At 37.5% G+C, this 22259-nt stretch overlaps 2 protein-coding genes across 9 annotated transcripts; both read right to left on the bottom strand.

Annotated features, from left to right (window-relative positions):
- Positions 1-1830: 1830 nt before the first annotated feature.
- Positions 1831-7125, bottom strand: LOC122042461 (magnesium transporter MRS2-F-like). Of its 2 annotated transcripts, XM_042602604.1 has the most exons (7): positions 6979-7125; positions 6427-6900; positions 5813-6073; positions 4225-4353; positions 3832-3974; positions 3035-3170; positions 1831-2366 (listed from the first exon to the last, which is right to left on the bottom strand). In XM_042602604.1, exons 2-7 carry the CDS (start codon positions 6814-6816, stop codon positions 2088-2090), a joined length of 1338 nt encoding a protein of 445 aa, XP_042458538.1. In that variant the 5' UTR covers positions 6817-6900; positions 6979-7125; the 3' UTR covers positions 1831-2087. The 2 variants fall into 2 exon arrangements, with proteins under 2 accessions (XP_042458538.1, XP_042458539.1); XM_042602605.1 differs by lacking the exon at positions 6979-7125 and having other exon boundaries at positions 2319-2403; positions 6427-6956.
- Positions 7126-13498: 6373 nt separating this feature from the next.
- Positions 13499-17789, bottom strand: LOC122042460 (filament-like plant protein 3). 7 transcript variants are annotated; one of them, XM_042602600.1, is made up of 6 exons: positions 17655-17789; positions 17408-17563; positions 17038-17325; positions 16266-16464; positions 14040-15928; positions 13499-13888 (listed from the first exon to the last, which is right to left on the bottom strand). In XM_042602600.1, exons 3-6 carry the CDS (start codon positions 17143-17145, stop codon positions 13643-13645), a joined length of 2442 nt encoding a protein of 813 aa, XP_042458534.1. In that variant the 5' UTR covers positions 17146-17325; positions 17408-17563; positions 17655-17789; the 3' UTR covers positions 13499-13642. The 7 variants fall into 7 exon arrangements, with proteins under 7 accessions (XP_042458534.1, XP_042458532.1, XP_042458531.1 ...); XM_042602598.1 differs by having other exon boundaries at positions 17038-17320; XM_042602597.1 differs by having other exon boundaries at positions 17038-17563.
- Positions 17790-22259: the final 4470 nt, after the last annotated feature.

The raw sequence follows: 22259 nt of genomic DNA, 5'->3' as shown, positions 1-22259 counted from the left end.
GATCCAGATTAATGTACAGGAGGGGAAAGATTGTGGATAGGGATGGATTCGATATGAAGGGAAGAGGATAGGGATGGATTACTTTTATACTCTAATTAAATTATATATATACCTATAAAATCCGAGTTTTTACATAATCGGATTCCCGATGGATACCAAGACAGACGATATAAAATCCGATTCAAATCCGATCTATTATATCTCTAATATCTAATTGGGGATAGGGAGGGGATACTGGTGCCGATCATGGAGAGCTTTGACTTCCGGCCATGAATGATCACCGTCAGCCTCAACTTGAGGAGGGGCGGCAACGCCAGGTACCAGAAGACGGCAGCCTAAGGCCATTTGGGCCGTGAAAATCCTTAAGAAGCCTAGATTCGATGATAGCAATTAGCTCCTCTTTCATCTGTTTGGAGGTCAGTGAGGGTTGAGAGTTCATAAGGATGAGGACCACAAACAAAGGTTGTCTAGGAAATAATCAACAAATTAAGAAGCTAAACATCACACTTGGGAGGGCAGAATGCCCCGTCAAATTTTTGCTAAACTAAGTAGACGAAATCATCAAACATGGCAAAGTACCACTTGAGCTTCACAAGCTTGACAGAGATCGTAATAGAAGGCCATGAATAAGCTTCCTATCGCGCACACTTATACTCCTCGACTAGGGACCCATGTGTTGGATCCTCTCTTGTGATTACTGATAATCATAATATTTTGTCAACAATTTACCTTGTATTATATATAGTAAGTTTAGTAATTTAAAGCTAATAATGTCGATGATCAAGTTCCCTCTTCGGACTTATATTTGAAACATTATCAATTACCAATAGATGTGTTCGTAGGAAGTTCACGATTGATTGTGTTAAAATATAAGATTGAAGGGTCAAATTCCTTGAGAAACGATATATTTAGATCTGGAAAGGTAACATAGACTCAAGTGAGGATGTAGATAAGTTTTTGAGACAGTAGTAGCATATTGATATTTATTTATTTTTCTAAACAGATCAGTTTTTTACTTTTATGAATCCAACAAAATGATATAGTTTTAAACTTTGAAAATACCTTTTTTTAAAAAAAAAAAATAATTTTTATCATGTACTAAAAAGATGAGAGTTCATGTTTTTAAAAACAAAGCACGCATGGACACATACAAACAATTAGAAAGCATTCACTTCTTATTAAAAAAAGCCACCTAAATTCTTGAAATTTTGTTCTCGAACGTATCATAAACATGCTTTCTTTTATTTGCAAATAAAATGGAAAATGGGGAAAAGAGTTCAAAACCCACGCCATCCCATCAATCCGTGTCGTGAACACTTCACACCGCTATATCCAAATAACATGTATTAAACATACTAGTCCCGAAATAAATATCTCACTTTACATCACTCCATCGACTAATAATCATTCTTATTCATGATTTATCTCTATGTTGATCTTGAAACGAATTAATAAAAAAACTAAGGATGAGCATAATCATCCTTTACCATGTATTAAACATGCTAATCCCCTCAAGACAGTCTAATGACTAATATATGAAATCCTGTCAACTTGAGATCTAGAATTCAAATTTCGACATAACCAAAATAAATATCTCTCATACACTAATCACTATTCCAAAAACTAATAACCATATATAATTTACCTCATCTCTTCTGTATTGATCCTAAAATAAATTAATAAAAACACTAAGGTCAAACACAATCGTCTTTTACCAACGTCCTAAAAACATACTGTGATACGACAGAGTTAAATATCGTATCTTTAAAAATAAAAGAACTCGACGATAAAAATAACCCTTTCTTATTGATAAAAAGTTTAGCAATGCCATAGAATTCCCAAGTCCGTCTTTTATTTGATAACAAATAAGTAGTTAAAGCAGACTATCAACACATTTATTAAAATTCTCCAGAGAAGCTACAAGGGCAACCCAAAAGAATAGATGTTATAAGGTACCGTAAAATTGGAATGAACTCGGAAGCACTTTCACAGAGCTCCCTCTCAGTTAGCTGAGTTGAGTTCGGATCGAATATGAAACTGATAGGTTCCTTCCATTCATTTTACAGGAATCTACAGGGAAATGCCTGTCACTGAAGCAACCCGCTCCTCTTACCGAATGCAATCGCTAAAATATAGAGAATCACACAGCCGACAACAGTGCCCCAGGTTGTTTCCCAGAATTTGTGGTAGGGAGCGCTGTATAAGTCAATGCCAATGTTCATACCAAATAGACCTACAACAACCACACCAGCAGTGGTCACCACAGTGGCAGTGCTCAGCATGACTCCCATTTGCAGCAGTTGATTTTGCTTCTCATCCAGCATAATGTTGATGTAGTCCTCTGTGTCGTCAACATACTCCCTCAACTTCATGCATCCCAAGAGAATAAATAGGCACGTCAGTCTTGTGGAGGAAAAAGAAAAGAAATGAGAAAATTGCCATCAACATGCCTAATAAACAAAGAACTACCTTTAGATAGAGATTATGCAAAAAGACAACCAATTCTAAACATGTCTTATAGCAAGCAACATCTCACAAGATGATTAGCTTCATCTAGTTCCACATTGATAAAAGAGGAATAATGTAGGGGATAGAGGCACATAATTGGGGGATGAAGCAAGGTCAGCTGAGTTAGGCCATGAAGGTTATGCTTAGTGTAAGCCAAAAGGTGATGAGTCAGATTACAACTACTGAGCTTAGTATGGGTTGTAGCTAGTGGGATTCTTCAGGTTTTAGGCAAAGAGAACCACAAGCTGACTGGCTTCCTTGACTAATGATGGAAAGAGAAACTCCACCAAAGTGACCAACTATTCCAAATTACTAGACTCATTTAGTTATGATTACAGATATTTTCCTTGATAGTAGTAACGATTCTGTCTGTGTTCATGATTACATGCGCATCATGAATTTTCTCAAGTAATAAACAATTTCTTAAAAAAATGTGCTCAGAGGTTTCCGGCTTTAATATTGGTGATAGATAATAAATAAAAGATAGCAAAGCTTGACAGTTGGCAGTGAAAATGCATAAACATACATGAGAGAGCTTGTTAAGAGTGCCATCAATCTGCACAAAGTAAGCCTCCAAAAGCATCTCCAGCTCCTCAATATTGGGCTTTAAGACTCCTAAGCTTTCTTGACTGCTTTCTGTTTCAACTCCCAATTCATCATCCCTTAACATGCAAAATTTCATGTAAAGCGCTTAATTATCTTAAATGGTTTTCATAAGAAATTTTAAAAAATAAAATAAATTAAAATTCAATAGTACCGCAGTCTTATAAGACCAGTCAAATCTACACATTTGAACATAGTCATCTATTTTAGGCAGTTTGCAGTTGGTTATTTGTTGAGCTGCACTGCTTAGTAATCCAATATAAATAAAAACTGATAGTGCTAAATAGAAACCAAACTACGTTCAAAAGATGAATTACTACAAGATAATAGGTTTAGAACCCATAAAATGGAATATATCCATCAGACACAATTACTTAATTCATGCAGAAATGAAGAAAATTTAATATACAAAAAAAAATACAACTCAATACTTTTGTACACTGGTTTCAAAACACCATTATTTGATTTTAAATGGTCACACACACACACACACACATATGAAGAATGCTGTGCGGTGCTGACAGGATGTGCGGTGTAAAGTGTGCGGCATAATATCAGCAATTTCTAAGGATTCAATATATGTCAGAAGAAAAAAAAGGGCAATGAAATTAGTATTTTGAGGAACTCATCAATTATGAAAAGTGTCTTGATATGTTGAAATAGTTTATTCTATAATTTCCATTCTATTTGCTGTCTTCTAAAAACCTAACGATCACTCACCCATCTTCCTGCTCAGATGCATCATTCTCCAAGTTAATCCTCGAGGAAGATTCACCAGCTCGCTGATGAGTAAGTTTGTCTGTAAGATACATCTCAGCCATGTCCATGTCATCGTCAAGTAAATGTTCCAGTTCGTCTCTGACCTGCATGTAAAGTACATAGTAAACATAATTAAAATCCAAAAGGAATGAAAAATGTTCAATGCTTCAGAAGAAAACAAAAGAACTAAGAATCCATGCTTAACATCTAAAACCATAGGAAAGGTGGTAAAATTGATAGCATCAAGAAAGTAGTATTGAACTATACATCTCAAAAAACAAAATTTGCTGCATATTGGCAGTAAGAATGTAACATGTATCTTTATTAACTTCAAGTAATATAGTTATACATTACCTTCTGCACACGCCCTGATAATGCCACCAAGCGACTCTTGATTTGTCTGACACGCTCAAGATTAAGAGTACTAATTTTTGAAGTCAGTTCATCTAAGGCTGGATAAGCTTCTTTTTCCAAGGTTAGTGTCTGAATAAAAGCCAAAAGAGCATCCGTATGATGAACAATTGAAACATTCTATCAATATGACAGTAAAATAGTATAACATCTAAATTGAACTCACTATTAAAGGTATAAATATACTTCCTATGGGAAAATTCTTGCAAGAACCAGTGCCTGACTAGTCAGAACATTGACAACACACTTCAATGAATTATATCATCTAAGATGATGCACTTGTACTGAAGATATAATTAAAAGAAATTGAACAAGATGTTTTCCATGAAGAGACAAAGTAAGAATAGCTTCTTATGAAATAAAATTTGGCAAGCCTTAGCAGACCAAACAAGGGAAAGGTGAATGTCTAAAATGATAACTAGAAATAAGAACACAAACATGTTAGTAAAGACAATCAATCTTAGTAATAGGCAAATAATTCAGCAAATGTAAGTCAGGAAGCTGGCATCTTTATTCCACGAGAAAGAACATCAGCTAAACTAACAGGAGATACAGACAACATAAAGAATCAGAATGCAGGCATTTACTGCAAGGAAAGACATGTATCAGCCAACCAGGAGATAATAGGAAAAATCAAGAGGAAAGAAAAAGAAAAAAGGTATTCTGAGAAAAATTAACCCAGTAATCTGCTTAAGTAGTAGCCTAGTAGGCAAATAACAAAAATGTAAATGAATTAGACACTAGTCTGGATAATATGAGTAGGGAAGTAGTCATGTTTACATCATGAGAGAAAATATTAGCTAAACAACATGAGATATACGAAAACATAAAATGCATCAGGAAGCAGCCATTTACTCAAGAAAAAACATGGATCAGCAAAGAAAAGAATATAGGAAAAATTAAGAGAAAAGTAAAAGAAAAAAGGCATAATGAATGAAATTGACATGGTACATGGCTCATGTGACGTACGATGCAAAACAGTTTCTCAAGTATGAAGCACATACCAATATAGGTAATAAAACTGAATCTACTTCCTTTTTGCATACTATTTAGCAGTTATCATAATCATATTGCAACTACTATCTCCAGCATCTTCCTTTTAAATTCAATTGAATCCATGGTGACAACCAAAAATTCACCCTTCAGATGTTTGGAGCGGAAATGCATAAGAGAAGGTATGCCATGTTGCTGTTGTTTTTGGCTTGTATCTTATCATTTTCATGTCTTATTAATATTGGCGAGTTCCACAAACCTTAAAGAAAAATAACAAATATTGAATCGATTTTTTCTGAAGCATAAAAAGTGAACAATAAAAAATCACAAAATTTATCCCAAAAAGTGAAGTTCTTGGAGAATCTTGAAAAGAAAAAACTGCCAAAAAAATAAATACAGTTGCCATTGTTTTAATACCACATGAAGACCTCCAAGAACTTCATTTCTACAATGTTATTTTGTGCGTTTAGAAAAAAAACTCTAGACAAAAAAATATGACAGAAAAAATTATCATAAGATTGCATTGCAAGAATCAAACCTCTGATTCAAGGCACCTGCAAGCAGACTCAAGACAGACTTCAAGAGCTCTGAACTCAAAAGGTACCACGTTGATCCTCCCATCAACTGGTACATCTAACCCAAGCTCAGGGCTGCCTTCTGGTAAACCACTAACAGGAGAACCATTTTGTTTAGATGCATCAACTCCATGTCTGGATGCAACACCGTTAGCAGGGAGCGAAGGAGAGTATGGTGATGCCTTACCCATAGCGTCCCCATCTATGTCACTACCCTCACCAGCCTATATATAAAGATAACAATGATCACGGTCAGATTTATAAATCCAAGACCAACCACATATAGCTCAAGAATAAAAGTACTTAACAATTCAGAATTAGCAAGTTTAAAAATCCACCTTTGAGAAGTTTATGCACTAGACGAACCTAAAGAAATCAATAATCATAGTTAAGCGATATGGTAATCCAACGATTATTGAAGAATAAAATCAAATAGGTAACCGGAAAAGTAATTACAACAAAACCGAATCGAATCATTCAAGCATAGGTATAAATCCTAGACAGATTTATATTTTTGCTTCCAAGAAACGTCAAGAGTAGGATCAACAGATTGACATATAAAAGAAGAGTCAAACACCTCCTGCTGAGGAGCGCCATAAGAACTGAAGACTCGGGACTGCAGGTCCTGGACAAAAGGGGCAACCATGGGATCCTTCGAGTTGGGCACGAGCACCTCGGTGGCGGTTATGATGGCCTTAATGTGCTCCAGATTGATGACGATGGCGCGTTCTCGGCCAAGGATGGTGGACGGGTAAGAGAGGAGGGGATCGAGGACGCGCAGATCGCGGCCAGGTAGGCCCGTCCGCCGCATAATGGAATATTTCCCGACCTCCTCATGGTACGACCTTCCGGAGTCCGACACCACCAACCACGCCCGGTTAACGGTGCCCTTCCGACGCCCCGCCGTGCCAACAGCTATGCGGTGGTGGATGTCCTCATCCGGCGCAGGCTTCGGCGATCTCATCATCGCCGCCGCCGCCGCCGCTGCCGCTGCCGCTTCCGTCGAGTGCTAGGGTTAGAATTTATCGAGGTGGTGGAGCGGCTCCGATCTCTGAGGGCTTCGTTCTTAGCCAAAGAATTAAAAAAAAAAAACAAACAAAACAAAAAGGAAATCGAACGACACGTTTACCTTTTTGCGGGAAAAATAAATCGGAGATTGTTCTGAAACAAAACAAGTCTCACCGAGAGATACCCGAAAACTAGTGGTTTTCATTTGAGTGGGGCCCACAAGAAAGCCTCCTGACCATAGCACGGTCGAAGCGTGGGGTAGCAGTGGTTTGCTGCTACGACCGGCACATAGTTGCGTACCAAAGAAGTAACTCAAAGAGAGAAGGTGGATGATTAACGGAGGCTCGGTTCCACTCTTTTATAATTCATATTTAGGAAAAATATGGCAATTTTTTATTGAATTATAAAAGATACTTTTTTATAATTGAATGAATATTCTATTGATCAATTTCTATAGGTTACGCACTGAATTTAAAATTATAAATAACCTTAAGGTTCATAAATAAATTTGATATTTAATTAATTAAAATTTTATTTATATTCATTCAATATAAAAATTAATTAACTAAATAAAATTTAAATAACAAATTTGAATCCGCATACATTCAATTCGTTAATATTTGTACATAACATTTATAAACAATATTCGTTGGAGCAAAAAGTAAAATCGTCATCTTAGCCGAAGGAGGTAAATCACTAGGGCTACTAGCCATTGGTACAAGTGGATAAGACATAGGGGAGGACATGCTCAAACGGTGGGAACACCCCATGTTTCAATCACCGCACCACCACGAAGGGATGACTGTGATTCTGTGAATAACTTATACAAACAATATTTATGAATCATATTCATCAATAAAACTCTTATCAACATAGTCAATTGATCCCGTCCGAAAGCTGAGTCGGACGGAGGCTGGTCGCGGTGGCCTGGTTGTTGACGGAAGAAGCCGTAGGTGATTCGACTCCCACGGGTGGCTGACGCTGCTGCAGGACAATCCCCCCTCTCACGTTAGAGACCAGAACCCAGGGAAAAAGTCCCCGGATCAGGCCCTCCGACGCTCAAGTCAGGTTCTTTTTCCCCAGAAGAAAACAGAGAGAACCTCCAAAATGAAAAGTTGTCAAAGGAAAAAAAATGACGAGAGTGCGCTTACCCGCGTACGAGGAAATCCTCCTCTTTTATGCACCCGCCTCGCTTCTAGAACCTGCAACCTTGTCAGAAAACGTTAGACGCTGGGCTTTGTCGTTGTCGTGTAGTCATGGACACCTGTCGTACTGCTATTGGTTGTGAAAGCATCTTCTTGTTTAGGAACCTCCGCCTTTACACATGGGTTTTGTCTTGTAGTGAAGGACACCTGTCAGGCCGCTATTGGTCATGAGAGCATCTTCTCCTTTAGAAACCTCCGCCTTCGCACATCTCCCTGGTATGTAATGATTACCCTTGACGGACAATTGTGATGCTTCAACTCCTGCACAGCTTGGCTCATCCTATTTATCGCGGTCTGCATCTACCTCGCACCCTCGACCAGATCCCGCCTCTAAGCGTTACCTGCCAGTTGGGCTGACTCCGACCAGCTCTGCTGCTTCCGACCTGTGAGTTGTGACTTGCACTCTCGGACCTTCGAATCGCAGGCCTGTAAGTCGGGCTGCCACTACCCAGCTCTGCCTCGCCTGACCCATGAGTACTTGCTGGCCCTCGACCGTAAGCCTGTAGATCGGGCTGTCTTTGCACAGCTCTGACGCTTCCGATCTATGATTTGTGACTTGCGCTTACGGGCCTTCGAATCGCAGGCCTGCAGACCGAGCCGTCTCTACGCAGCTCTGACACTTCCGACCTCTGAGTTGTGACCTGTCCCTCGACCATAGGCCTGTAGATCAAGCTGCCTCTGCCCAGCTTGGCCGATCCCGACCTGCCTCTGCCCGGTTCTGCCTGCCATCTTCCTTTGTTTTCCAACGGTTTCGCCTGCTTGAACAACAAGTTTGCCTGACCTCTGCTTATTCCATATGCTAGCCTTTTGACTGCCTAGTCAGCTTGACTATTGACTGCCACGTTTTCTTGACTTTTGACCGCCATATGGCCTTGACCCTTCTCACCCTTTCCTCTTGGGCCCCTCCATTACCAACCGTATCATCAATAAAAAAAAAAACTTTCAAAATAAACAAATGAGTTTGTATTATCAAACTTAATAATCAATCAAATAAGATTAAAATGTAAAAATTTTAAACAATCAAACTTAATAATCAATCAAACAAGATTAAAATATAAAAGTTTTAATCAATCAAATAAGTTTGAAATGAGAGCTTAGTAACATTTAAAGGAATCAAACTTAAGTCAAACTTGAATCAAACTCAAGCTCATAAAAAAATTAAGTCAGGCATGAACAATTATTTCAACGGCTTGGTTGATTTTTGGCTTGACTTGGTTACTTTATCAAATAATCTTGAATACCACAAAGTTTGACTAAGCTTAACTAGTTTACAGCCTTATTCAATGTTGCAAAAGGTTGGAACCGCCAACCCAGCGGCCCCCTCACCCCGGCCCCACAAGTATGAGAGGGAGTAAATCACGGTGAATACGGGCCCGGCTATGACATGGTGGTCTCAGGTGTTTAGCACGGACAGATATTGATGTTATCGCATTTGCTGCCGCAGACCCTCGACCTCTCGACCCATGTTGCAAGAATCCATGTCATAACCGGCTGATCCCGCCCGTGGGGGCTAGTTTACAGCCTTATTCAAATTTACTTGGTAGGTGAACCTAGAGAGGTGAACCGAGAGAAATCACCTACCTTTAACATTAGTCGAGTGAAACTTAGATACCCGAGTTATTAGAAAATAAATAAATAAAAGGATACCCTTTTAGTTTATTAACAATTTTTTGTCGATTAAATTTACCTCAAAATTTTCATTCCCCTAGATATTTACCAGAGATATTTCTTCGAATATCCTCAATCTCAAATATCTCCTATTCAAAGAGGTTATTATGGAGCAATTTGAAATCATCAGACATAAAGTTATGCCCATGATTTCTCTCTCTCTCTTTGTTTGTTTTTAACAAAAAAATAAAAAAAATATATATTTAATGGTGGGATTTGAGATATTTGAGAGTAAGGGCATCTCCAATGGGGATATTTGGAGGAGATATTTCTCCAAATATCCCCCATTTGTATTTGAGAGGTGAATAGAAATCACCGGGCATAACTTTATGCTGATGATTTCATTTTAGGTGGCATGCAAGTGGACCCCACAAGGGGCAATGATTACTTTGTTGAGATATTTTATTATATAATTTGAGATATTTGAGAGTAAGATATTTGGTAGGTGAGACCCATAAATATTTGGTTGAGGAGATATTTGATTGTGAGATTTGGGATATTTGATTGATGATGTGGACGTGGGGACCACAAATATTTGGAAGAAATATTTAGTGTTATTGTGGATGCTCTAAGATATTTAATAGGTGGGTCATATAAATATTTGATTTGTGGGATATTTAATTGTAGGATTTGGAATATTTGAAAAATAAGATATTTGATTGATGATGCAAAGATGGGAAGCATAAATATTTGAGAGAAATATTACTTATTTGCCCATATAGAAAAGTCCTACTAACAAATTGGTATTCAAATATAAATATTTTATTGATTCAATCCTAACATTTAATTGACTCCTAAGTCAATTAAATTGCTCGAATTGACTAGATCATACTTTCAATCTATTAGAGTTTGCCATTAGTCCCTTTTCCACTCAGCTCACCTTCATGTAAAGTTTCAAGATTGAATTAAGGTGGTGTTTGGTTAAATGATGAGAATGACTATGAGTATGAGTTTAATAGTAAAGTAAAATGAAAATGAGAATAAAAATGAAACTCACCTATTTATATGAGTTTAGTTGATTCCCATAAATCTAGAAATCATTCCCAAATTATCATTCCTAAACTCACAATCCAAGCACTATCTTTTACTATCATTTCATTTCCTCATTCTCAAACCCATCAACCAAACACCCCCCAATAAATTATGATTTGGGACCTATGTTTATATTCGAAGGCTTCAGATCAAGTCACTTTGTAATTTAGTTCCATTTAAGATTGAATATTTCTCCCAAATATTTATGATCTCCATACCTACATCATCAATTAAATATCTCATTCCTTAAATATCTAAAATTCCACAATCAAATATTTATAAGACTCATCTGTTAAATATTTCACTATCAAATATTCCAAATTCCACCATTAAATATATTTTATTTTATTTAAAAAAAACAAATAGAGAAATCACCGAGCATAACTTTATGTCCGATGATTTCAAATCTCCTCCACAATATCCCTTTCAAATGGGAGATATTTAAGATTAGGGATATTTGAAGAAATATCCCCTCTAAATATCCCCTACCGTGGATGTTCTAACTAAACACATCATCCTTGATGATACTATTGCCACAAAACACTATCTTCAAGATTATATTTCATTTTTATAATCTTTCACGCTCTTATTTCAACTTAGTCGATCCTCCTCACACTAGTGTCTACCTCGTTAGGCCTTAAGTTCATCAAATGAATCAAACCCCTTGAGTTTTGTTCTATCATCCTATCCTCCCTGCCTTTCGAGTTCACCTCATACTAGGTATTTAAGTCATTGAATTTGCAATAGTTCAATATTTTTTATCCTAGAGTTTCCCTCGCAGGCCCTCTAGTCCATTAAATGCACCAAGCTTCATATGCTTGTTCCATGTTGTTTAATCTTTCTTGTTGTTAAGTTCACTTCATACCAAACCATTGAGCCATATTGAGCACAAATCAACTCAACTTGTCAAATTAACAAGCACTGTGAGCTCCATATGCACTATGCTAAATCTTTGCAAACTCTATGTAAGAATCAAAACTGTAAGTAAAACCTAAATTAAACTTTTTCAAATATATCAAAACAACCTGGTCCAATCGGACAGAATCATTTCTTTAACAATCCCTACTTGTTTAATGACCATGCTTACCTTCTTATAATTTTGATTATGCTTATATGTTTATTCATTAATTTCTTGTCTAGATTTTTTTTTAATAAAGTATGATGAAAGGAGAGACATTACTGTGATTTAAGTTAAAATCTCCCCTATCAAAAAACAAAGTCATCATCTCAAAGGTAGCTCAACTAAATGACATAAAATTTCACAAGATGTAGAGATAAGGGGGGAGCTTAGGTTGAGTTTCTTGATTCCTATTATGCATAAATAGTAGCTTTTGTTATTCCAAACTTGAACCAATTGTCAAGCATAAAATAAAATAAAATTTTATTTTAAACATTGGCTCCTCCCTTGTTGTTAAGGTATAATCATAGTACTTTGATGCAATGCAATTTTAAGTTAGACATGTGGATTTAATGAGATGCACGAAGTATGTAGGAAAAAATATTATGCAAATAGATATTGGGGAATGATTAAGCTTGGATGATGGACTCCATGGATTAAGCTTGAAAATTGACTTGAAGACTATATGCCCATGTGTTATTAATTGATACTGATCTTAGGTTAATTTTGGCATAGATTGATTATATTGATAGGATTTAGCTTCTAGGTAGATTTTGTTATCTAGACAACTTCATCCTAGGCTTCAAATGTGACAGAAGATAATTCGCTCGTACTCAGTGCTCCCACCAATCCGTCCCTAGGTTAATATAGAGGAGATAAATCACAGATGACTACTAACCATTAGTGCAATGGCCAAGGCATGGGAGAAAGCATGCTCGGATGCATCAAGTTTTAATCCTATGACCTAATATAGCAACATCTCAACTACCGCACCGCCTCTAGAGGACTTCATCCTAGGCTTCTAAGATTGAATTCTTAGTGGTTGGAGGGTCGAACAAATTGAGAAATACTATAAAACAACATTAGACGATGTTTGGTCAACAAAAGGAAGTTCCTAGGATAACCTGACAGTTCTGTCAACCAAATTTAGGTTACGTTAACCAAGTTTGCTTCTAGATAAAAGTGTGTTAGTATCTAGCAATTGTAGGCTCTTACTCGAGATGACCTTAGTAGACCATATAAGGTGAGGAAGATCTCAATGGTTCACTTGGTTAGAGGATATCTATTCCAAGTATTTCTTGATTAAAAGACGAGTATTGATCAAGGGTTTGCTCAAATAGAGGATACATATTTAAGAGTTATACAAAGTGCTCCATAATTTACTATTGTGAGTAATCTCGCAATCTATCATACATAGAAGGAAGATTTTTTTTTTATTCTTTCTCATTTACTTGGAAAGTAAGTCGAAGGAAGAGGAAATATATTGGCATTTTTACCCTTGGATTTTACTAAGGAGAGCCCCACAAGTTGAAAATGGTCTAACTTAGACTTTAATGGGAGCATTAGAGATAAATGGAAATCAACTTCTTCCATCTCCATTGATGAGATTCAACTCAAACGTTGATGGGAGTTGTTTCAAACAAGCTCAATACAACTACAACAAGTTAAGGTTGCTAGCATTCTAATGTTGGCCTCATTATATAGGGATGTTTGTATTTAAGGTTTGTTGTCCTCCCCACAAATGATAGGGCCACATGTGATGAAGCACAAAATAAATATTGTGGACGTTGATTGAAATCAACGAATGAATGTATTTTTCAAATGGTGAAGACAGATAATAATTTCAACCAAATTGTATTATTGACTTACATCTTTTCCACATACACACTTCCCTTTCCCCCTCAATAATATACATTTCCACTGGTTTCTGTATGATTATTTTCTATTTTTCTAATGAATATAAAAAAAAATTATCAAGATGACTATGGGGTGATGATCTTTTTGTTGTTGGACATACCTGAAGAAAGCGCCAAGCTCTCAGGAGAAATGCGAGAATAATAAAATTCAGGTTCCATTCCTAAATCTAGTAGATCTCCATATGACCCTGCCTTCACTGATTGAAGCATGAAAACATCAAAGTTTGCCAAGGTTTTCAACTGCTGGTCAAGAGAGGCTATTGTCCTCTGGCACTCTGCAAGCTTCCTGGCAGCCACAGTGTTCTCTTCCACCTGTGCACAAACAAGAAATTCTTAACAAAGAACCATAGATGGAATGGTTTACCCCATAAACTGCTGAAGAGTGTAGGTGGATGCGTTTGATCTAACATACTTCAAAAGAAGTTATATCAAGGAGACTTTTGGTGGCATAATGCAAACTCACCTGTCTAATATTCAGGACCCTTTCTGAGCTTGCAAACGAATGGAATTTAGTTTCATTAAGCTTGTTGGATATCTCATGCTCCAAGTTGTGGTATTCTGTCGCAAGTTTTGTAGATGTTGTCTTCTCTTCAATTTGTTTCTCCAGTGCCAGCAACTTCTCCTGGAGGCACCCAACTTCCACTTGTGCCAACTCAAGTTGCACGACAGATTCTATTCTCTTTGATTCTTTCATCTCTATATTAGCTGCAAGTTCTGAGGACCGTGCTCTTTCCTCCTTGAATTTCTCTTCCAGAGTGTTGGCTTTCACTTGTAATGCACTAACTTCCAAATCTTTTGCTCTAACTTGACACTCCAGTTCCTTTCTCTTGGCATCCATGTCCACCATAGCTTGGCACTTAGTTAAAATCTCTGTTGAAAATACCTTCTCTTCTTGGAGTTTCATTTCCAATGAGTCAACTTTCTCCCTTAGAATGTGAAGTTCCAGATTTGCCGACTCAAGCTGACCTTCTACTCCCTCTTTCTTTTCCTTCAATACTTCCATTTTCTGACACCTAGATGCCAACTCAGAGGACAATGATTTCTCTTCTGCAACTTTTCCTTCTAACAAACCAACTTTCGCCTTCAACTCTGCAATTTCACAATATGCTGACTCAAGCTCAAGTTCCATCTTTTTCAATTTTGCTTCCATTGCCTCCGTATGTTCACACCTTGCTTTGATTGCAGCAGACAATTGTTGCTCTTCCTGAAATTTGCTTTCCAGTATGCTTATTCTCTCGTGTAGATTAGCATTTTTGCTGTGTGCTGATGCAAGCTGCATTTCTATTTCATTTTTCTTTTCCTCTGCTGCTTCTAGTTCCATCTCAAAGGCATACTTTTCCCCATTAACCAAATTGACATACCTTTGCAACTCTGCCAATTTATCTTCAGCTGCGACCAGCTGATCGCGTGAATTCTTCAGCCAGTTCATTTCATCTAAGGACATTTGCGTTGCAACTTTCTCGCATGGCATTGTCTCAACCATCACTTTCAACTCAGGCTTATGTGCACAGATAGTCACATATTCTTTTCTTGAAGAGCCATCAGCATTAACAGTAGTATCCAAAGAATCAGCATGAGCAATATAAGAATTTCTACGGTCAGAATCTGGCAACCCAGCAAGTTTTTCCATCTCAAGGAAATCATCCATTAGTTCTATTTCATTAGACGTGGTGAGATTTCTCATGCTAACCTTTTCATTTTTCGACATATTGAGTTCTGCCATTAAGGTTGACGTCCATGAATCTGAACAACTTTGCTCATTGTCCAAGCTCAACAATAACTCACCTGCATTTGATTGGCTATCGGTGACAGACTCAGCATAGTGTGAGTTAGTAATGAGCTTTTGCTCATCAGTCAAAGAGGATTTACGTGCAGCAGCTAGTAATCTACGGCATTCAACTTCGAGCTTGGCTACTTTCTTTATGCTGTCTAAATGTTGTTTGCTAGCTGTTTCTGCAGTTCTAGCGCTAAGCTCCAAATCTAATGTTTGCATTTGGAGATCCTTCTGAAGCGTCGTGACCTCCTCTTCAAGGAGAATTTTTTCCCTCTCAAGGCTTTCAATTTTCAAGTGAAGTTCACGGTCTAAAGAAGTAGAAATTTCAGCTTTAGCTTGAAGCTCAATTAGTTTGATTTCAAGATCCATTTTTACAGACTCCCATTCATGTGTTTTCTGAATGACAGCATCATGAACTTTCTGCTCTTGCTCGTCCCTTGTAAGCCGGAGCTGACTTAGGCATTCCTTAAGGGCAGCATCAAGATGAACAACTCTATCTTCAAGGGACGAGCTCTTCTTTGAAGCAGCTTCGAGCTGCCGTTTTAGGGATGTCACTTCCTTTTCTGCATTTTCCCAGCCTGAAAGCATAAGTCAAAGTGAATTATGTAAGCTACAAGGGAAGAATAAGAGCGATACTTTGATATATAAACTATATTCATGTTTGAAATGCATATCGTTAACACAAGGTAAACTAAAGATTTTTGAGCATCAGCTCGATCGTAATTGAGAACTTTATGAGCTATATCAAAGCTGGAAATCAACTTTTGATCAATAGTACATAGATAGGACAAAAGTGTAGATAATAAGTGTGCTTGTTTCTTCGAAATTTCTATTACATATGAATTTGTTACTTATGTCAAAACACCAACTATTTCCCTTTGTGTAAATAGGAGTATCAATGAGGTAGGGTTTTACCTAAAACAGCTTCTTCTGCAATTCTTCCATGCTGTTTCACCAACTCTTCTTTAGCATTGATGTTCAGCAAAGCAGCTGATAGCTTCTCATTCAAAGTCTGAATAGTTTCATCGACCTCATGATTAACATCCTTCAATGAAACCTCTGGTGAATGAGCATTATTTGGAGAATTAACTGAAGAAATTCTTAGCCCCTCCTGCTAAACAATACAGAGCAAGTCATCTAGACAAGGCCATAATGAAGATAACCAAGAGGCAGGAGCCATATTACACATCTGATATTGGCATATAAAAGATGAACAAACATATCTTTCGACTTTAATGTTTGAAGGTCATGTAGAGAGCAGTGAAAAAAAAATGCATTTATCAAAGAAAGTTTTATCAGTCATCCAAATCACATTTAACAAACCTAGACCTGCTCCTTTAAATTTAAAAACATGTTTTGATTCTTCTGATATAACTTTCATTCAACCAGAAAGATATACTTCGATGAAACTATAACGATTTTGCAAGAACATATTTGTCTTCAGGACGAAGTGAACACCCAAAAGACATTGTTTAACTAATTGGGTTTCTGGTGGATGCTACTACTAACAGATCATACCATGAAGAAATGGAAGTAGATGACATAGCAGGTGAGGCAACAACAATACGAACAACCAACGCGCATGGTTTTGCCGCAGGTAATGTATTGTCAAGGAAGTACTGCTGCCGAGCGGCATTGATGCCTATACAATACTCCTAAAGTGCATATGGTAACGAAAGAACCAGACCTGTTCATCCGAGTGCCTATCTGAAGATGCAGACAACGAGCTCTCGGTCTCACCGGGGGACGACTTGTCGATCGACTTCCGCCTCCACAGCCAACTCCGCCGCTCCATCTCGTGATCTCAATCCTCCGCTTCGAATCGCATGTCAACGCCACCGAGATTCCAATCGATTAAACACCTTCCGAACCGTAAAATCCTCTGGGAGAACTCCGCATCGAAGCCCCCAAAGTATCACCCAAAGACGAAACAGGATACTCGAATGCCCAAAATCAAAACTTTTTTTCTTCTTCTCTTATCAAAACGGATCCAAAATCAAAACTTGGCAAAACCTAGCTTATAAGATTGAAGCAAAAGACAGAAATGGAAGGAATACCATGTAGAAAAAAGGAAAAGGAGTGGCGTTGAAAGAGTAAGACAGGGTGAGAGTTCTGTGAGTTGTCAACCATGAACATGCAGATGGGTGGCCGCCATTCTTTTTTCTTTTTGGGTGCTAGGTGGAAGCCATTTCTGAAGACAACATTTCCAACTCCTGAAGGATTCGATTTCGATCTCGATCTATATATTAATAGCATGGTGGGCAAAGGCAAAGAGAAGAGAGAAAAGGAGCGTCTTTTTCCTACCTGATCTGATGGAGATGGGAGAGCCAGAAACATGGGATCAAATCGATGCTTTTGTCCATTTTCTCATGGGCCACAAAATGTAATTCACACTCCTCTTCTCCTCCGCTCCGTCGTCGTCGTCGTCGTATAGAAGACTCTAATTACCTGAATAATTAGAATCTACGAAGTCCTGCCATGCTCGCCTCTAGGAACTACGGCCATGTGTCTTTTTACACGAATAAACAAAAGTACCATAGATTAATTACTCTTAATTAATCTTTTAAAAAAGTACAGAATAAAAATTAAAAGGACAACACTTTTTATTAGAATCATTAAAACATATTTTTTTTATTAATCATTTAAAAGGACATCTTATTTTTATATTTTATCTTGAAAATATTTTTATTTCAGTACTATTATGATATTTATAATATTTAATCCCATAATTACTGCTATATAAAAAATTATTACATTAATTTAATTAAAATGGTTAGGGCCTTGCGAGCTAGGGGTCGAATAGTTTGGATTTATTTTGATAATATTGCGTGATCATCATTTGAATGCGCAATGAAAAATTTAATCAAACTTGATGTTATATGCACAATACTATTAGTTTTACTTGACTCATCGCCTTCCAAGATGACTATATCGAAGGTCTAATCCTAATGATAGAATCAACAAATATATTCTCCTTGGGCTCAGGGCTAACCGATCAGGAGCATATTTGTACAGAGCCTCATGCTGAAGGAAGAAAGGATGTTGGATATGACGGGTGGAAACATGTCGTCCATCAATATGCAATTGTGGAAGCACGTCGAGCCCCCGGGGTAAAGCCTGGGTAGACTAACACGTGGCTCTGCCCTTGCCTAGTCATGATGACTACCACTATTATCCTTCTTCTCAATTACCTTTTGAAAACGAAGAAACCTCTTACAAATTGTTCTTACAAATAATACAAGCAAATACAAGAGATAAAAACAAATATAATGAAAGTAAATTACTTACTTTACATGAATTTTACTTTGAGTGCTTTCTTATTGTTTGAAATTGACTTTTGTTGGTCTAAAAATATAGTAGTACTTTATACTCAAACATTCAAAAATTGACACCTTTGATTTATCTCAGAAACCTCTCTTATAAGTTATTGTTCGGGCTGATTTCCCTCTAACAATTGATTGCTAGTCTTCACTAATCAATTATTTTACTGTAATTCGATCGTTCACACCTACAACGGCTCTTTTCATGTTGTTTGACCACCATCAATTGATTATTGAGACACATCACTCGATTGCCAGCCACCAGTTGAATTGGTCAATCGATTTGGGAGCGTTTTGTTCATTCAAATTAATTTAACAATCGATTGTTATCACCCAATAATTGATTGAAAGAATCACATGTGCAATCCAACCCGAGCCCAAGTGGGTCACCACTAACTGTCGTGCCCCAATCCTGAGTAGGTTGAGGTCATGGCAGAACGTCGAAGCCCAAGCTTGATTGGGTTGTGGTCAACTATCGATGTCCAAGCCTAAGTAGGTCAAGCCAACTGCCATGTCCTGACCTCGAGTGGGCCATGACCGACTGTTGTGTACCGAGCCCGAGTGGGTCACCATAACTACCATGCCCCAAGTTCGAATGGGTACCACCTGACTACTGTAAGGAACTAAATGCGCTAAACACGCAAACGCGCAGCGGAAAATACTAGTTCATCCAGAAGATCCATGTGAAGGGAAACAAAAAACTTATACTAAGTTAAATCTAAAACATGATGGAGTATACCTTTGTTGCATGCTCACGGACTCCCGATAGCTCGAATCTCAACACGAACATACACTCGCGCCTCTATGGTATCCACACGAACAAGGGTTCGTTTGTCTCACAAACTCACTAAGTGGAGATGCCTACCACCTAAGGTTGTGCTAGCAACCTTAGAAAGAGGATTCGGCCAAGAGGAGAAGAGAGTGAGGAGATGATGAACAAGTTATGAAAAATGAGAAGAAAAATGGCTTAAGTATTTTCATCCAATGAAAATACTTAATGATCATTAATTCCATTAATGAGTCTTAATGCTCATTCACTCTCCATTAAGGACCACATTTAAAAACTCATCATTTTCAAATCAATTTCGAAAATTGAATTGAATGAAATAATTCATTGAATTCAAAATTAAATGAATGCCTCCATTAAGTCTCACTTGAGTCTAACTCAAGTCTAATTCAATTGAGTCTTACTCAATTAATCCTCATACAATTCAAATTCAATGAATCACTATTTCATTAATTTGAATTTGACTTTCTCTGGTCTAGTTTGAATTGGACTTAATCCAATAATTAGATTCAATTGAGTCTAACTCAATAAGTCCAATTCGGATTAGACTTAATCCAATTATTCATCATATGAATATATCTCCAAATCTACTTGTTCTTTGTGTGTGACCCAATACGTTCTCGTAACGTTGGCAATGTATCCAAATCAACATTTAGATACATAAGCAATGAGTGACATCTAGTAAGGCATCATTGCTACCCAAGTGACTAGAAAGTCAAGATCCGACATAACCTGTCTGTGACTATTATCTTGTATGACTTGGTCCCTCTTGTCACGCCCCAAGTAGTCCCTATCCGAAGAAATTTCAGCAACATCTCCCCTATACGGGTGACAATATGAATCCAGAATACATATATTTATACCTCGGCCACACACGGCTGGAACAATACAATACAAATAAGAAACAAACCACGCAGTTTATATCAACATCCACACAGTTCAACATATAATCAACTCACGCAGTTTAATAAGGAAGAAAAGATATAGAATCCTCGAAGATATATGTAAATATCCTACTCCACTACAACGAAGAAAACAAATCCACGAAGTAATGAGAAAATCCGCAGCGAAAAACAAAAATAGCAAACCCGAATGTTCAATGTCCACAATACAAACCCACAATACAAGTATATAAAATACAAAAGTAAAATATAATCCGACAACGAAAATCCTCGCGATAATGGGGCTAGCGACTGGAATATCTCCCGATGGCCTCAACCTGAAAAATAATAACAGCAGGATGAGTTCCAAGAACTCAGCAGGTAATCCAATAGATATGTACAGCCACATATAGCTACCAGCAACAATCCTATGGTACAGTATCCTAACAGTACAACATATAGTACAATCTCCTAACAGTAAACAAGTATGCATAACTGAATAAACTGCGGTAACCAACAATAGGCATGTAATACAATCTACTGCAAGAATAATAAGAAATGTAATACTGAAATAAACTGTACTCACCTGCGAGGCTTGGGCAAATGACTGTGGACATACACAGATAAAGATAGTCAGAGCAAATACACATGTATCCTGTATGCATGTCAATTATATGCAGTCACCCAAGTGCACCATCCAATATGCAACAATCACAATAAATGCAATCTGTGCATATGATGCAATATGACATGGTCACCCCTGACGCCAATCAACCATCTTACACGCAATGGTGAGACCGAGTGGGTAGGGCTGTGACACCGTGCACTCTGCCGTCACTACCCCTGATGAGTGACCGAGTGGACGAGATGCATCGGAGTACACCTATCCTCCAACCTCAACCATAGTGAGGGAGCGTAACGCTCTCATCTCCCGGTACGCAATGACGGGAAGGAACCCCTGTCCTGCTACTATACTACGTTACACTAACCTATGAGTGTACCAGCGGAGCCCTCGACAGAGCAACCTACCATACACACCCTGAGTGCTGTGCCACTACCCATGTAGTGATCACGTGTGTAGAGGTCCATGTAGTCGGCCGACGAGCTCAACAATAATGGAGTCGTCAATCCCCTAGCATGCAATCATACGATATGGTGCATGCGGCTACAGTATGTCATACCTGAGCATATCCTCCATATGTGTAGGTGCCAAAAAGATAAACACATATATAACAAGGATAATAAACAACATGAACCCAATATCACATATCCAACATATCTATCAACTAATCCAGTATAGAAGGAAACACAATAAATACCTCTATCTCTATTAACACATATACACATGACAAAAGATAAAACATCCAGTTCTAATGTAAAACAACTAACAGTAGAAACATGATAGGTATCAACTAAACTAAATTAAACTAAGGAAATACTAACTACCAACACTAGTAAGTATATATAAACTGCACATATCATAAGACATATCAAGAGATAAGTCAAAGGGTACCCGCTTCAAATAGAAGGTACAATCAAGCAATCCAAGGTCGAGACGCCCGTCTCGAATCAGAGTCCTGTGTCAACAAACAATATATATATATTATTTAGCTAAATCCAAATGAATAGCTAAATAAAATCCCTAAAACTAAATTAGGGCAAAACCCTAATCACACAACCTCAATCTACATAATTAAATCTAATGGTTAATTAGGATTAGTTACCTAATCCCTAATCACCAATTAGATTAGAAATCCAAACTTAGGTTAAATCCAATAGTTGGCTAGGGTTAGTTGTCTTAACCCTAATCCTTCCATTAGTTTAATCTAAGCAAACAAATCTAATCACAATCGACCACTAATTACAACCTCTAGTCAAACCTACATATGATCATGAAATCAAAATCATACTATGATCTACA

This window comes from Zingiber officinale, chromosome 2A (genome assembly GCF_018446385.1).
Source record: "Zingiber officinale cultivar Zhangliang chromosome 2A, Zo_v1.1, whole genome shotgun sequence".
Classification (NCBI taxonomy): domain Eukaryota; kingdom Viridiplantae; phylum Streptophyta; class Magnoliopsida; order Zingiberales; family Zingiberaceae; genus Zingiber; species Zingiber officinale.
Note: the sequence above shows the minus strand (reverse complement) of the source record. Positions and strands in the feature narration are given on the sequence as shown.

Excerpts from the sequence above, each read along its gene's own strand:
- LOC122042460 (XM_042602597.1), bottom strand. The coding sequence starts at position 17,145 with ATGGAGCGGCGGAGTTGGCTGTGGAGGCGGAAGTCGATCGACAAGTCG. Across the intron at positions 16,465-17,037 it reads ATAGGCACTCGGATGAACAG|CAGGAGGGGCTAAGAATTTC; the intron begins GTCTGGTTCTTT and ends TGTATTGTTTAG. Across the intron at positions 13,889-14,039 it reads GGGTCCTGAATATTAGACAG|GTGGAAGAGAACACTGTGGC; the intron begins GTGAGTTTGCAT and ends GTTTGTGCACAG.
- LOC122042461 (XM_042602604.1), bottom strand. The coding sequence starts at position 6,816 with ATGATGAGATCGCCGAAGCCTGCGCCGGATGAGGACATCCACCACCGC. Across the intron at positions 6,074-6,426 it reads ATGGCGCTCCTCAGCAGGAG|GCTGGTGAGGGTAGTGACAT; the intron begins GTGTTTGACTCT and ends CTTTATATATAG. Across the intron at positions 4,354-5,812 it reads GCAGGTGCCTTGAATCAGAG|ACACTAACCTTGGAAAAAGA; the intron begins GTTTGATTCTTG and ends GCTTTTATTCAG.